This window comes from Onychomys torridus, chromosome 11 (genome assembly GCF_903995425.1).
Source record: "Onychomys torridus chromosome 11, mOncTor1.1, whole genome shotgun sequence".
In the NCBI taxonomy this organism is placed as follows: Eukaryota; Metazoa; Chordata; class Mammalia; order Rodentia; family Cricetidae; genus Onychomys; species Onychomys torridus.
Window position 1 is genome coordinate 70160445 of NC_050453.1, and position 18243 is coordinate 70178687.

Below are 18243 nucleotides of genomic sequence, written 5' to 3' on the forward strand. Positions count from 1 at the left end.
GAACTCAGGTTATCAGGCTTGGTGGCAAGTGCCTTTATCTGCCAAGTCATCTTGTCAGTTCTTGACTCTTAGGTTTATACTCATCTCTAACTGTTTTTTAAGAATAAACAAGTTTCATAAATAAGAACAAAATTATTCTATGACTGGGTGAATCTACTTACATTAGCATTTGAATTCTAGTACCTCCCTGTTTGTTAAAAAGTAACAACATAATTATTGAAAATGCAGCAAGTATGGACAAAAAATAAATAAATAAAAGCAGCAACTCATGGTCATGCTATTGAAATTGAATTTAATATTTACCACATTCTCTTCTGGTATTTGCATGAATAAGTAATAAAATTGTGAAGAGGGTGCACACAATTGTGTTTAGTGCAATTTATACCTAATATTTTATTGTAAGTTTCTTCTAATGTTATTTCTTTTTCAAATGATTATTTTGACTGTCTAACATTCAGTTGAATAGTTGTGAAGTTATTTAGTCCTATGTTTAGGTTTGTGTGAGTGAATCTATGTACTGTTTTCATCTTTATAAATTGCACTACATAAAACCCATGCCATTTCCGAAGACATTGAGACAGAGATATAAACTCAATTCTACCCTATGTTTATGTCAGCATGCTTGATGATTATAAAAATTACAGTTCAATGGAATTGGAGGTGGAAATATGGGTGGATATGGTCATAAAACTTTGTACCTATGTGTTAAATTCTTAAAGAATAGATAAAATATTATAAAAATGCTTGAAACTAAATCTATGAATAAAAATTAAGGACAGTTTAAGAAAAGCAGAGATCAAAGAAAAGTTAATTTAACTGAATAGTAATTGAGATTAAAAGGAGGACAGTAATGCTCAACACTTCTATGACTACCAAGTTATGGTGACAAACAAAAGTCTGAGCCTGGTAAACTCATTCAACACAGACAAACAACAGCAGCATAAATGTATTTGCTTGCTTTTCCCAGTGCTCAGATCGCTAATCATAGTAAATAATTTTGCTGCTACTTAGATTAATGTCTTTCATTTTTCATAGAAGTGATAACCATGACTTTTTCATCCTGGGAGAGAAACTGCAAAGGAGATTTATTTAAAAAAAAATCAGTTTCCAGAACATCTCTTGAGACAGGACTTCAAGCCCCTCCCTTTTAAAGATTTGTGAAGCTACAGCCCTTCCAGAAATAACTATTTCTGTATCAGATAAATCAGGCATAGTGATTAAGCTTGTAATTCCAATACTCGGGAGGCTAAGACAGGAAGTTTACCATGAGTTTAAAGTTAACCTGGGCTACAGAGTGGAGCCAGAGAATGTGTGTGTGTGTGTGTGTGTGTGTGTGTGTGTGTGTGTGTGTGTGTGTGTTGGGGGAAGGTGTTCTAGTTTCTTCTATTGGGTTAAACACATGACTGAAGGTAAGTTAGGAGAGAAGATGGTTTATTTGGCTTACATTTCCAGGTCAGGAAGAAGTCAGGACAGGAGCTCAAGAAAGGAACCCAAAAGAAAAGTTGATTGCTTTTCTGTGAAGCATTTCTTCATTCCAGGGAACTCATGCACAGCCAAGAAGAACAGCAGAAATCAGAGAGGATGCTGCTTGATAGCCTGCTCCCAGGCTCTAGCTGGCTTTCTCAAGCAGTTCAGGACTACCTCTGAATATAGGATGAACTACTGTGGGCTGGACCCTCCAACATAAATTAACATTCAACACAATCCTCCATCCCTTTTCAGAGAACTCTAAACTGGGCCAAGTTGACAACTAAGCTAATTAAGACAGAGATGCTCCTTGTGACTGACAGAGAGAATAGTGGCTGTCAAGGACATCAGCTCTTCCTACAGCGTGCACCTCAGACTAGCAGATATAGGAAAGGATTCCAGAGAGTGAAAAGAATGTGGGTGAGGGCCCAGAATATGGAGATGTTGGTGAGCTCTGCACAGAAAATATCATTCATGTCACTGACATGTGATATGAAAAGCACCTTAGCAGTTACTTGCTAGGGCTTGGACTTGTGTGTGAGACTTCTGGGAGATTGGGGATCTATGACACTGTGAGAGAAAAGCATAAGAATTTTTTTATTATTAGTTTCAAAAATGATGTGCATAGATATATGTATTGAAGAGAACTGAGAACAAAAAAAGAGAAACAAAGATAATCTACATAAGTCATTGTCATGTAAGAGTGTAGGCTACTAAGCTGTGCACTGTGTGGAAGTCACTATGGTATGTGAAATAAAAGTGTCATCTCACACTTTGAAATACCTGCAAGGCTGCTTAACTGGTAAGAACTTCAATGACTGTGAAAGGTTGGAAGGGTGCAGGTTCAGAAGCCTAATTACATTTTATCTTGAGTTATCCTTTGCCTGGTTAGAAGTTATTTCTGTCCACATATGCGTCTAACCTAACATACTTACAACTAACAAACAAAAAAAATGTGGTGATATATTGGGTGCCCTAATAGCGCTTGCCCAAGGGTCAGAGGACAGAGTCAGCCACTACATTAGACACAGTCAGTGGTGGCACACACCCTTAATCCCAGCACTTGAGAGCTCATGCTTTTGCTTGGGAAGCACACATGCTGTTAGTCCCAGGAAGTAATATGTTGGGGCAGAGGAAGATATATAAGGCGTGAGGAAACAGGAACTCTCCTCTTTAGACTGAGGATTTTGTAGTGGTTAAGAACTAGTGGCTGGCTGTTTTGTTTCTCTGATCTTTCAGCTTTCGCCCTGATATCTGGCTCTGGGGTTTTTTATTACAAGACCTTTTAAGATTCATGTTACAAAAAAAAAAAAAAAAAAAAAAAAAAAAACCATTTGAAATGTATTGATTTAACAAAACCCCAGGTCCCACCAACCCAAAGACTAAGAACATCACCAGACAGCTGCTGAAGCCTCTCGATCAGATTCCTCTGGTTCTGGTATAACCTGTCCCTTTAATATCTCCACCAATGTATTTCAAAAGTATCTTCTTATGTTTATAACTTCCTTTGTTCCCTTACTACACAAACTTAATCAAACTATTTCCACATTGGAATATGGAATTTGGGGTACTGTAAATTTGTCTTCCCAGGCCATGGTCAGTGATACTAGGGCCCAGCATAAATTATCTCATATTCTTGGAGATGGCAGTTCCATTTTGACATTAACACTATTGTTCACTTTCTATAATAAATGCATCATTAAAGACATGGCAATTTTACTGACTGCATATATACATAGATTTGCCTAGGCATTATTAGAATATTCATGAATAGAGCCAAAGCTCTGTAAAGTGAACTTATCATGGTCATGGCTAGTGTGTGTGTTAGAAGTGAGAACACACTGGTGAAAGGACAAGAGGATCAGCTCCATACCCAATGTTTGAAATATGCTCTGCCATTATGAATACCTGTGCACCACCAAGCCAGTCTACATCTCACCCCAAAAGTAGAAGAAGCTTGCAAAGCAGAAGCCCCAACCCTAGCTGAAGAGCCATTAACAGTTGATGGCCAGTGGGCTGGGAAAGTTAGTATTCTGTAAGGGTGTGGTCCTTGGTAAAAGAGGATACTCCAGTAGATAACTCCAAGCCCATGAACATAGGAGCAGCAGTAACTGAATGTGGTGAGCTACAATAAACAACCACAAAAAGACACAAAGTTGTGAGGGGGTCAAAGGACAGTGGCTGGATCTGGGAGCAGTAAGGGGGAAAGATGGGTGAATTTTATTAAAAGACATTTGCTACATGTATGAAATTTTCAAAGAATAAACAGTATATTACAAAATAAAATAAGACAGGCAAGCTTTGTTTAGTCCTTGTATCTGGAAAAGTTTCTAGATTCAACCTTAGGTTTCCAGGTGAATTTAGTGTTACATGCTGTTATATGCAGCATGTATAACATCATCTATCATAGTACTGTTCAGAGATGGCACTCAGTATTAGATCCTTCACTGGTGTTCAAATTGATCACAAAATAAATGTACAGAGATTAACACTTTAAAAGGCAGATAGATTACTAGGATTCAAGGTGATGTAAGCAGGAAGATGTTATAAATATGGAGATCTCAAGGACAGAAGCAAATTTGGGACAGGCCAGTTGTTTGGTTAACCATGGAGCACCACCCATCCAAGGCTGCAGTGACACCCTCAGATGCATCACTGGACAAAGCAGCATAGACAATGACAGCACACATGCCTGGGCCAGCGAGGCAGCCCTCCTTCTCTTGACCGATAATGCATTAAGTGTTCATAGGATGACCTCCAAGAATTAAATGGAGCTTCAAAATGAGCTGAGCTTTAATTCACTCAGGTAACTTTTATGTTAAAGAAACTGTAAAAGTAAAGAGAAAGTCTACCTTTCAATTTCAGATATGATTTCTCATAAGGAGTTCAAGGTTATCCCCTTTATGAAGGTGGTTCCCACTCAATTATCTTGAGTATGTAAGGAACGTATAAATAAAGTAAATATTTAGTGATTGTTAGCAAGGAGAGTGAGCTTGAAGGAAGCCCAGATCCACCCACTGTTACTGTCCTGCTAAGAATGAATCTGTCAGGGAGAGTTAGAGGAGGGTAGTACTCAATGGGCACAATCGACATACGTTGCATAAATGTATGGAACGTTCAAAGAAAAAAATACTGTTTTAAAGAAATAAGAGTATTCTAAAGAGGTAATTGTGTCCCTTCATTTGATGATTTTTAAAACAATGGACCTCAAAGTATTTGGAATTTCCTCATGAACTTCATGGAAGGGGAAGAAAAATGCTGAAGCCTGGTGACACAGAGGGGGAACTTGTCTCCAATGATGGAGATTTCACACAGTTCTTACCATCTTGCAGGAGACACTGGGCCCAGACAATGATGAAACAACAGTGAGCAAGATCACACCTTGACCAGGACTGTTAGCTACAAATACTCCTCTCATTGTCTGTTTAAACCTAAGCCTGATGTGAGGACCCTAGAGGTGGACTGGGGAGGGAGAATAGTGCCAAATTTCTTTGTTCTTCCCCATGGGACCACACTGAGTAATTTCTTTTCATTTTGCTATTACGAGTTTGTTTAATCATGTTATTAAGCCTGGATAGCTAAACCGGGCTTATGGGGAAATGTCAGGACCCAGGCTCTGATCCTAACTCCAGGAACAATACTACTCTGAAAACAATCATTGTCTACAAACTACAGATATTAACAGCAATACCTCCAGTGGTATTTACACAGACTGCCTGCTCTCAGAGAACAGATTCTGTATATTCCAGCTTCAAGGATTGCTTTGATATCAAATCCTTGTATAGACATTATTTCTCTAATGGATTAGAATGTCATATCTGTGGTTTTACCCAACAGAGTTGCCCCACGTACCATCTCAAGATCAATTTTACCAAAGATGGTTAAGGAAATGCTAAAAGCAATTAACACCAAATATATGATTTTCAAACATTGAGCAGTATAAAAGCAAAATTTGCATCCTAGAGAGTAAGTGTATTTCAACCTAGCATGTAGTTCTTTGCAGTAATGTCTGTTTTCCTTAGGTGTTATGATACCACAGTGTCAACTGTACACAAAAGTAGATTTAAATAGTACAAGCTAGTCTAAGAAGGGGGTTAAAGGCCATGATTTTTTTTCTTCCAATCTAAAGTCTGATCATAGCAATGTCTACAGTTTAGTTCAAAATCATGGTTAATAGAAAGGAGGATGAATCATCATTTCAAGTCTAATAATTTGCAACGTTCTAATGTTTAAGAAATTTTAGAATCATCCCTTTCATAAACTCCTTTGATGAAAACATTGTGTTGACAATTATATGGACAATTTACAAAACTGCAACAACATACTGGGAATACTGATCAGTGGGAGACCTGTACATCAGAACAGTCCTTGATAATAGCTATTTTATCAGCCATCTTTAACAATATACTCATTTGTGGTAAAACATTATATAATGTAAATGATCATAGAGAAAAGGTGAAATTCTTTAGACAACTGGTCTCAAATTAAAAATACATTAAGAAAAATCCCTGTATTGTAGTCTCTATCTGTCATAAAACACCAGGACACACAGTCACCTTCCAACCAGTATTAACTGACATATTAATGTCAGTTCTGGAAAGAAATGGCAGTCAGTGTCAATTAAAGGCATTCATTCATTTATTTATTTAAAAGATATATCCATGTTCTTGATTATTTCCAATAATTATCATGAGATAAGATAAACAATTTTGATATGATCCTTGCCCTCATGATTTAATGTACATTCTTTTAACAGTATCTAGAAATTAATAATTATTAAGACTATTATAAAGAACTTGCAATAAGAGCATCATATAATACAGCAAATTAACCAAAACCAATGTCTAAATATCTCAATGAAAATATTTCTACATATTTACAGTAGCCATTCTGAAGGTTTGTTAGAAATTTTAAGAAGAAATGGATCATTAATAAGATCATCTTTATGTGATAGAAATGATCTCTTATTAAAATTAAATGAAGTATTACACCTGAAAGTAATATCAACAATTAACTCTTTCCACTTGAGATGATTAGCACACCCAGACAAATTAGACACACACACACACACACACTCACACACACACACACACACACAGACTTGCAACTATCCTCACAAATACATTTATTCCTGGTTAGTTTAGCTAGTAACTCCTCTTATTAGCATCCATTAAGACAAACAATGGCTCAAGTTACCACACAGAGCAGTTCTGTTATATTTTCTTATTTTAATTCTAAACTTTAAAGAAAGCTGAAGTGGTTTTATTTCTGGGGCAGAGAAAAAGACAAAGAATAGCAGACACATGACAGTCAGCTTTAGATACAGGAGACAGCTATAGGTGTAGTGATGCATTGTTGAGAAACTCGTTCTGAACTGATTAAAAAATACCTTTGTGAATATTGAAGAGTTACATCAGTACATCCACTTCAAGCATCATTTTTTTTAATTTTAGTTTAACAGAATTCAAAACTAACAGAATATATGAAAAGTTTTACACCTACCATTGATCCACCGAGCTTCTGGATTATGAAATCCAAATTCTTTCTCCAAAAGCTCCTCTAGTGACAATCTTGTTTCTGAAGAATTTGTTAGCTCATCTGAAAAGGAAAGAAATACAAACTCAGGAACTTTTTGTGCCGTTTTTCTTACAAGAATGAGATATAAGATTTAAAACATTTTGCTTCAAAATATACATTAACAAGACATCAATCTGAAGTGGGCATTTGAAGTAGATTTTGACACTCAAAGATTGTTTCTGGAAGCTTTGTTTTGTTTGGAAGAAAGGGTCTTAGGAAATGGAGACTGACCTTGAATTCCTGATCATCTTGCCTCCAGCTCCCATGCAGTAACATGCTAGAAGTGTACTACCATACCTGGCCTCAAATTTTTAAATAATCATAGAATTTTAATATGAAATTGTTTTAATTTGACATCAATTTAATAGATCTATCCCAAGACATACATTGACACACACAGTACAAAAACAGCCAAGAACAAGAACCACTTTTGCATCTTTAATCATAAGTCATTCCCCACTTTTTGTGCTATTTAACTGTAAACTTAGCATTTTTGTAAAATGTTAAATATGAGAGAGGTGATGGCCCTTCAAAGGTAAGAGAGAGCTATCTAATCCAAGACAACTCAAATAAATAGAATGAATACAAAATTCTCCCACACAATTACTACCTAGCAAATGCTAAGTGAATCATATTCTTTAGTGCCAAGTTCAAAGAATGAAAAGCTACAAAGAAAACAAATATTGCACACTAACCTCCAGAAGATGAGCATGGTTTGATTTGCTTATTACATTCCAAAACCCAGAAATGGAAGACTATGGCTTGAATTACAAAGCTGTGTTTGTAACACCCCTTTACATTCAAGGGACTATATAAAGCAATTTGTCACTTTCTTGAAAAAGAGTAGCATTGTTTATTTGTGAATGAGTGTATTCTTCTTAGTGACCTTTTAGTTCTGACCGTCTCTCTGACTGAAAACAAAATGCCAAAGATATGTACTATTCTCATTCAATTTTATCTTTAAAAGTTCAGCACTTTCTATACCAAGAGCTTGGCATGGCTTCTCTGTAGTGTGTAGTGCAGTCACTTATTTTAAACACAGTCCAATGAATCCATTAACCAACACTATGACTGCCAAGATAACTTTTAAAAATTATGTGAGTTATCTGATTTCTACTTTAGCACCAGACATGATTGTATGCAGATGTGAGAAGAATATGGTTGACAAAGACATGCATCTGATTGTTTACCAAGGAATCAAAAAGGTCAAAACTTGAACTTTCTTGGGGTCAGAGAGAACTCAGCAGTTAAGAGCACTGCTTTTCCAGAGGACTCAAGTTTGGTTCTCAGCACCCACATTGGAGAGCTCAAGACTTCCTGCAATTCTAGCTGCAGAGAATCTGATGCCCTCTCCTGACCTCTATGAGCACTTGCCCACATGAGATTCACACACATAAACTTACATATAAATCAAAATAATTCTAAACATATCAGATTTCCTGAATTCTAACAAAAGGTTTCAAATGACAAGTATTGGTGGAAGCAGGAGACCTGTCTATTCAGAGGGACTTACACTGACAAAACAAAGCCTCAGACTGATGGGAGTAAGGATGCAGGATGCTGAAGGATTTCAGAGAGTCCTAGAGATTATCTTGCCCAAGATGCCAAAGAAAGCCACAGCAACAGATTGGTTGCCATCGCCTCTAGTAATTCAAACTAATAAAATACTCTTTAAAAAAATCTCAATCTTTTGTATGACTGGGGGTTTGAACGAAGGGACTCTCACATACATCATAGGCAAGTACTTTGCCTTCTGAACAAGTTTTACAGACTTTGCTTACTGTACCTTTTAGCATGATAAAAATTATACACATGATATACACATGTGTGCAAAAGTATTTATGCATATACTTGACCTTGAAAGGAAAATATGCCACAATAAACAATCTTAGACGTCATTCAGGTACATCAGGCACTCCAAGTACACACTTCAAGGCGGCTCACAAGCAAACTAATATTAGACTGCATATCACTCTGTCATACAAAGTTCCTCCTTAATAACCTCAGTGAAAGGGCTCTAAATTAACCCAATATCATAAAAAAAAATCTTTGTGAAAGTGAATATTCACTTTCATAGGGTTTATCTTACTCAGGAAGTTTGTTTAAACATAAATCTCTTGATCTATTTAGTATTTAAATATGAGATCTGCTATAGCTAGATTTAAAAAAAATGTTCTAAGTGCTCATATGTTGAAAGAGTGATATCCAGGGCAGCAGAGTTCAGAGGAGGAGCTTTGGGGAAGTGATTGGATCATGAGGAATCCAACTTCACCCTGTATTCTTTTAGTGCAGGGTTTATAAACCAATGAGGGGTGATGAAAAATTAGAGGTAAGACTAAGTTGAAAAACATAGATCTTGTGACTCCCTCTGGGACTAGATCCTATCCCCAGCTTCCCCTCTTCCCCTTACACCCTTCCTTCACTCCGTGTTTTCTCCTCTCCTCCTCTTCCCTTTCCTCCTTTTCCCCATCCCTCCCCCTTTCATGCAGCCCTCTCTCCTCCCCTCTTTCCCATTCCTTCCTTTACTCTCCACTCTTCTACCCCTTCTCCCTCTTTTCCCAACCCCCTTGCTCTGCATTGCTCTCTTGTCCTTCCTATACCTCCATTTCCCTGTTCTTTCAACTCTCATTTTAGGCCCTTCTCTTCTATTCCTTTGTCTTCTAACAATAGCCCCCAAAATGAAAACATTTCATCCTGGAGGAGGGCTCACTGATACTCAGAAGTTCCAGACTGAAGCTTCATATCCTTGCTAGCAAATCTTTAAGACTTTGCAAGTAAACAACTCAAGCAGCACAGAAAGTCCCTGAAAGCTAAAAAACTCAGAAGCTTCTTTCCTTCCTAAGGTTTTTGAAGCAGTAAGGACTGCTGGGAAGGAATCTGTGAAGCTACCTACAAGTTGTTCATGGAGTTCTGGAGGCACAGCACACATGCTGGAATGCCCTTTGTATATGCCACTGCCTTTCCAAGCATATTTCTATAAGCAATGCTTCATATTTCATACTTTTATTTGTCTTAGTTCCATACCTGGGATGAGTGGATGCATGTTCATGCCTCTGTAGGAAAAGTCACACACCACAGACATGAGGCAAAAAGCAACTCTGCACACCACACACTCCCACCTACCATCTTCTTACAATACTCCAGAAACAGGAGTCAGAAACACCATGGACCTCCATTTATAAGCCTCTAAATCCATGAAAAAAATAAATCTTTCCTTTCTAAAATTTGTTTTCCCCAAGTATTTTGGCCTGGTGACTTGATCATGAGAATTTAGACTCACCCATGGGTTCATCTTGTGCTGATGATAAGTGAGAGAGCAGGGTGATAGAAATTTAGGAAGCTGGGCATAGTTGAAGACAGTATATATTGAAAGACTCCCTCTGAGACTTTAACCTGTCCCCAACCTCCCTTTATCTCCCCCTTCCTCTCTCCCCCCGTCCCCCTATTTCTCCTTCCTCTTTCTGTCTCTACCCCTTCGTTTTTCCACTCTTCTCTCTCTCTCTTTCCTGTCTCCTATGTCCTTCTCTTCTGGTCACTAGCTATATAGCAATATCCTCCTAATGGAATGTTTGTCATAGTGGTGGAAAGCTCCTTAAGACCCAGGAGATTGATTCTAAAGTGACTAACAAAGTAGCTTACTTAAGTGTGTGCGGACCTGTGTTTATACAAGCATGTCAGTCTGCTGTGGGATGTTTTTCTGTATGCTGTGACTATAAGGTGCTCCCATTGGATAGTAAATAAAGCTGTTTTGGCTTATGGCAAGGCAGCTTAGAGGCAGGTGGAAAATCAAATCAGATATGGAGAGAAGAAAGGAGAGTAGGTAGAGATGTACAGCCGCTGCCCAAGGAGCAGAAAGATGCCAAGGCCATGTGGCAAAACATAGATTAATAGAAATGGGTTAATTTAAGATGGAAGAGCTAGCCAAGAAGAAACCTGCCATAGGCCATACAATTTGTAAATAATATTAAACATCTAAATGAATATTTTATAAACAGGTGCAGGATCACAGGGCCAGGTGGGACCTTAGGGTCGGGCCAGACCAGAGAAACTTACTACTACACCATTCTGAAAACCAATCACAGGGTAATTATTGCTATTAAAGTGATTAATATTTCCTAGCCATGTAAAATTATGCTGTGGTTATGAACACCACAGAACTCCAGAGAAATGGAGAATATAATAATAATAATAATAATAATAATAATAATAATAACAACAACAGTATTTACAGACCTATAAAAGGAACTCATAACTTTCAAATAGAAGACAAGGTATAAAAGCAGCTAAATTTTTCCTCTTTGGAAATTTGAGTTCAGTACTAGAACAAAAATTGAAAAATTCACTCCATGTTCTTTCTTAGGCTTTAGTCTGTTATTTAAGATCATAGGCTGCTATGGGTATTTCTGTTCTTCCTTCCAAAAAGGAATCCAATCTTGCTCTTAAATGGCCTTTTGAAATGAGTTGGCTGCATAATCTCAGAAGAGAAAAGTTATATCCTTCAGTATTGAACAGAGGGAAAAAAATAATTGATAGACTTTCAGTTCTACCATTCTCTGTACTGGAAATAATTGTGTTACTTTTATGTGGGTTTATTTTTTATATCAGAGGTTCAGAAATACTTCTTTTAATTTAAAACCCCATTTGAAATAATTCCCTGTTAAAACATGAATAAAAGGAAATATCTAATCAAGTTATTCAGTCTTCCTCCTAAGGAGAGGAAAGCCAGTCTGCTTCCTGTGCATGGGACTATCCCTCCATCTTTTCCCAGTGAAGTTGGACTCCACTGCCTTCTGCAGAAGCTTAGGTATTTGTGTTTTATTTATCACTGTCTTTATCTCCCATGGTTACTGTTGATGCAGGGTACACCTGCAATGTGCTTTCATTTAGAAACATCTTGTAATTATGCTTTTGATTTATTTATCAATAAATAAATAGGAGGAGGAAGGTGCCATGCCACTCATATGGAAGTCAGAGGACAGCTCAGTGGAGTCAGTCCTCTCCTTCCACTGTGTAAATTCTGGAACTCACACTCAAGCTATCAACCTGGTGGAAAGCACCTTTACCTACTGAGCTATCTGGCCATCCCTTATGTGTCTTTCTTACATGACACAGAAAAGCTCCCTGATTCTTCTCTCTTTGTACAACTGGCTGAAAATGCAGAGCACACATCAGGGCAGTCAAGTTAAGATTCCAGATTATTAAAAATACTTGGTGTTTGTGTATCCTCTAATGGGCAAGTCAAACTTAACTGACATTGTGTGTGACAGCTGAAGTACTGATTTTCATCTTATTCTTTGTTTTCATTGCACTATGGTCTTTGAGTATTGAAAGAAATGCTGTACTGCAGACTAACTGCCGTCAACAGTTACAGAATTGGAAATAATTTCGGATCACAAATTGTTTTCTGAAATTCTACATTTGAATTAATTTTTATGTGTGAAGATACGAACACATGTATAGGTTTTGCATGCTATAGTGCATGACTGGAGGTCAGGGTACCATTACAGGCCCATTTCTTCTTTTTACCTTCACCATGGCAGTCCTGGAGTTAGAACTTCCAGCTTGGCAGCAGGTGCTTTTACCTGATGAGCCATCTTGCTAGCCCCACCAATGATTCTTGATGTTTCCTAATTTATTAGAAAATGCACAGGGCCAGCAAGGTGGCTTAGCAGGTAGCACCCATGGCTGTGCAGGTTTAGTGACCTAAGTCCCATTCCTGGAATTCATCTAAAGCTGGAAAGAGGAATCTGACTTCAAAAAGTTGTTCTTGACCTCCACAAATGCACTAGGGTACACAGACCACTCCCACGTATGTATACATACACATAAACAAGCATATAAACAACCCAGTTAAAAACTAGACATGGAAATAAACAGATCATTCTCAAAAGATAAAATACATACAGCTAAGATTTTTTTTTTAATGTTCCATAGCCTTAGCTATCAAGAAAATGCAAATTAAAGCTACTCTGTAATGTCATCTGGCCCCGGGCAGAATCTAATATAAAGCAAAACCAAAACAAAACAAAATACCACACAATGACAACAAATGTTAGTGTGGATATGGGGGAAAGCAACATTATTCACTCCAGGAAAAAGTGCAAACTCAATGGAAGTCAGTGTAGAGTTTCCTCAAAATGTTGAAAATTGATTCACCACAAGACCCAAAATTCTTACTCTTGAGGGGAACATACTCAAAAGACTTTACATCTTAATACTGAGATATCTGTTCATCTCTATGTTCATTGGTTCTCTGTTTACAACAACCAGGAAATGGAAACAGTTTAGGTGTCCATCAGGTAATGATGGGTAATGAAAGTGCCGTGCGTTTACAAAAGGGATTATTACTCAACTATAAAAAAATAAAATTATGAAATTTACAAGTAAATGGGTGGAGTTGGTAACCAGGCCCTGAAAATAGATGGCACATGTTCTCTCTCTTTTGTAGATGTTAACTTTGGATCTTCAGATATTTGTTCTCTGTTTGGAATACCATTGAGATCAGTAAATTAGCTAGTGACAATGGAATGGGCTTTCAAGGGAAGAGAGAGAGAGTACAATGGCTGGAATGATTAAAGGGGAATAATGGCACAGGAAGAGTGAAGTGGGGGTGTAGGGACAGAGTAGGGGAGGGAAAATGGGGAAGGATGATTAACACAAACCTCTTATTAAAAGTCATTAGAAATCTATCTTCCTAAGACAGTTAAGTACACATGAAGACAAATACTTTAAGTGTACTTACTCTATATCAGGGCAATAATGCTATAACTAGACACCACAGGCTGACAAAGAAACAGCCCAGTGGCAGGAATGGGTTACTGTTATCCGATGTGTTGACCACTGAGGTCTTATACACTCTTAAATATCATAGGGTGTAGTGGATTTCTGTTCTCCCTATGACCTTGTGGAATAGCCCCTTGAGATGTAGCAGGTAAGTGTTCTACCTATAACCTTGAAGTGCCTGCCCCTAGGGTATGGTCTTGAGGTTACCCTTAAGACCTGAGACACATGTACCACCCTTTTCTCTCCCTTGTGGGCTTGGCTGGTGCAGACTGACTCAGGCAGCAGAAGAGTGTAGGACAGTACCTCAGCCTTCCAGGAGGACCCAGCTACAATTCTTCTGTTCCTGTGGAGTGAGTTTTCTTTTCTAATAACTTCCATTTACCCTTTAAGCAGACTCCCATGGATTTCTTGCTTTAAGAAAGTATTGCCAATATTCTTGATTACCAACCAGAACTTGTTGGAAACATCCTATTGCTCTTCCACAGTGTCTCTAAGCCTTAGATGTAGAGGTAATATTATTGATGTCTCAGTTGGGGACTGGTATCCTCAAATCAGCTGTTCTTTGCATTTTGACCAATTCTGGATTTCTATAGTAGGCTTTGCCTGCTATTAAAACCAACAAACAAGCAAAAATACAACAAACAAACAAACAAAAAACAGCTTCTGTGATGAAGGGTGTGAGCTACACTTACCTGGGAGCATAAGCATAGGTATTTCAAACATAGTTAAAAGTTATGCTGATTTAGGAAAATGGTAATAGTGGCGTCTTTCCTAAGTAGGGCACATGACCTTACCAGCCACTGGAAGTTTGCTATGCTGACAGTAGCAAGCATGAATTCCCTACTACTGAGCAAGCGTGGAGGCAAATTAGGTAGCTCTTAGTTCTTGGCTACCCTCAAGATAAGAGTGCTGCTGTTGCTTTCCAGGGCATAGCTAGGCAGGACATTTAGAGTTTTACCTTAGAGCTCTAGTAGACAATAAATGACAATGGCAATAGCTTATATTGTTTTGGGAATCTCTTGACTGCCTGACTTCCAGCTTAAAGGAAGGTATCCCATGATTTGAACTGTGGAAGAGGGGACAGAAAGATTGCAAAAGCTAGAGGAGCAGGCTGTCTGCCGTAAGGGCTAACAACTTGAAATCTTAATAATGTGGTTGCCTAAAAAATATCTGCACAATGATACCACCTGCTGATACCAAACATGGATGTGGGAAATTTCACCAAGTCCCACCTCTAGATGAAGAGTCACAGCCACTTAATTGGTGGAAAAAGAGGAAGAATCAGTCTTCTCCAGGGACAAGCCCAATAATAGGTCAAGCAATCCCAAGTGGTCATCACTAAACATATTAATATATGAGCAACACATTTAGGCATGAAATATATAATGAAATGTATAAGTAGAAAAACAAGTAAGTAAAAAATAAGTGAAAATAAGTCTTGAAGTTGAGGGAGTGGGGAGGAAGTGGAAGGGGCACAGTATGTAAGGAAACAGTATAAACACAGCACTTATGTACTGAATCATCAAAAGATGTTAAATATGAAAATAAGGGGAAAAATTTTAAAGACACTATTTCTGAAGAAACCATATAACTGACTCACAGAACATTACAAAATCAAGCTGATAAGGACATGGCAGCTTCATCATAACTAGTTAGATTTTTTTTATAATACTGGAAGGAGCTATGCACGCTACTAGAGGAGAAAAGTAATCATCTCTCTTATCCAGCTGTGAACTCTACTATCTACAATAATGACTGGTCTGGCTTACATGCCTAATGATGCAGTAGTTGCACAAATGTCATGGAGGTTACCGATCCACTAACCAACTCAATTCTGGTTTCACATTTGTCTTGCTCCACAAAATGAAACCCACTTCTGACACTGTTACTGGGGCCATAACCCTATGGCTATGGAGGGCAGAGACCATACTGGTAGTATCCTACCAGACAGACACAGTATTCAACTTATTCTTAATCATTTGTTAGTATAGTCTCAAATTAGCATGCCTCTCATTCTTATCAGTCAAGCTTCTTTTTGCAATAGATGGTGATTAACACAGAGAGCTACAGTTCATCAAGGTGTAAAGAATGAGAGACTGTAGAATGTTAAGTCCCAAAATTAGAAATCTGCATCATACTCATTCCTCCCATAGCTGGGAGATGATTGGGGATGAGTGGAGGAAAGATTGCAAGAGCCGAAGGTCGTGGATGTCTACCAGGAAACTGTTTTCTAGACACAACAGGATAGTTGCACATAAGAAATCACAGTAATTGTGACAATACAGAGAAGTCTTTTGCAAAAGCAAGCTAAATAAAATTACAGCATGGAGAGGGTGATGGTCAAAAGTCCTACCCCTCAGATGAGTACTTATTTGCAGTTGGTAACTCCCAGGAAAGAAAGAGTCGGTTTTATTAATGGTGCAGCCCTGGCAGGTAAACCCTGTAGCAGTGGATGGCCACATATCCAGGAGTATATAGGCAGCATGTTAGACTTAATGCTTGTTTTGGAAAGAGGACACAAAATTGGGGAGGTAAGAAAGGGGTTAGATCTAGAAGGAGTTGTGGGATATGGATAAATAAAATCCAAATATGTTGTATAAAATTCTCAAAAATCTAGTAAAGAAAAGAAAAATATGAAAAATTTTCCTCCCTTAAGAAACTACATAGTACTTAGTGCATATTTAAGGAATAAGAATGTACATTAAGCAAGACTTAGTGGCACACACTTTTAATATTAGCGCTCAGAGGACAGAGGTAGGTAAATCTCTGTGAGTTTGAGTCCACCCTTGTCTACATAAGGGGTCCAGGCCAGCCAGGGCTACGTAGTGAGACCCTGTGTCAAAAATCAACAAATATTCAAAGAGTACATGTTGATAGAAAGGAAGAAAGAGCTCACAGATATATGAGTATAAGTTTATAAATATGCTTGTTTGTGTATTTGACTTTATTTCCTCAAGGAAATGAAGGCTCATAAAGAGATTACTAGGCACTTGATTCAGCTCATTAATTGTCAGTCATTATTGTGATTTAAAAAATACATGGAACAGCATAAAGAACTTCTATTTTTTTCTATCCCAGAAATGCACAAAGTTCTTTTATTGTTTTATTTGGGGGGGGGGGTGTTTGTTTCTTTTTCTTTTTCTTTTTCTTTTTTTTTTTTTTTTTGTAGCCAATACCTGTTTGTGTATTTCTCAAGTTTGCTATCACAATCCATTGGGCAAACACATTAAAGATAGCCTCAACTACTTAAAATGTGTCAGTATCACATTAAAACAATGAAAGCTTACCACTTCCCCTTGGTCTCATTTGACCAAGAATGAGCCCCATTATAAATCCTCTATTTCTCTTCCTGTTCTTCCAATCTGTAGTCTGGGGGGATTAGCTTATCTGTATTCTGTCCTTGTGTCTTGGGTCTGTTCTTATTGCCTGTGTCTCTCTAGCAGATGGCTTTGCTCTGTCTTCATTGAACACCACAAAATGCCTCACATCAGGAAGGAATGAGGCACTTTATAGAAATCTTTAACAGAATTTTTAAAAGGGATTAAGTTACTGGCTCTGACTGACCCCAACTGACAGAGAGAACAAACACTATTGCAAACATACCATTATTAAACTATAGCCCCATGTTGACTTCAATATTTATGGCAGATGTCTGTTATATGAAGCTTCTTTCAACCCTTTGGCTGATTTCAGTAAATGATTACCATAGCACACATTCGTACACATATATTGCCCCCAGTCAGTGGCATGGAAGAATACATAATTTAAGATTAAAGCTATGCAATGGCATAGATTGTAAAAACTGACTACATGGGAAATCCAAGTCAAATTAGGTTGGTTGTGCCATCATTTTTCTAAAGGTAGGTTAAACAAACAGGCTGAATACCCAGCAGTATATCAGATCAAGTATTACATACTCAAGGTGTATTGTTAACCCAGCTATGAGGTCCAGCAAGTTTAAGTCTCTTAAAATGTAAAAGATATTTTTGTAAAAATGTATCAGCACACCAACAAAACATATCTAACTTCTCTTAATTCTTAATGAGGAATTGCAGTCAAATGGGAAACTCCTCTAGGTGCCTGTTTTTGAAGGGAGAACATTTGGATCTGTCAGTTTGAAAGGCTCCAGTTATGCATAACCCAAATAGCAACCTCTAGATCAGATCTGTGTGTGAAAGAAATTTCAGGCTACTTGACAAGGCCTTGTTGAATTCTATGTCACCAACTAAAGTAAAAGCTACATCTGTGTGTAGACCCTGGAAATTCTACTTGCTCCTTCTCATATATTAGAAGTTTACTTTTGTAATGTTACTTTTCTTTTCTTAAACAATTTCTATTTAACTGTTTCTTCTGTTTGTGAGAATAGCTTGCTTGATTTTTTTTGTTTTTTTTTGTTTGTTTGTTTTGTTTTGTTTT

The 18243-nt window shown here is 37.6% G+C and overlaps 1 protein-coding gene across 4 annotated transcripts in view; it reads right to left on the bottom strand.

The window, feature by feature from the left end:
* Dpp10 (dipeptidyl peptidase like 10) overlaps positions 1-18243 on the bottom strand; it is a 1497630-nt gene that overhangs the window by 519482 nt on the left and 959905 nt on the right. For all 4 annotated transcript variants that reach the window (XM_036202538.1, XM_036202540.1, XM_036202537.1 and 1 more), the window contains one exon: positions 6970-7065. In XM_036202538.1, the coding sequence (XP_036058431.1) occupies positions 6970-7065 (96 nt within the window). The remainder of the gene's footprint in view (positions 1-6969; positions 7066-18243) is intronic.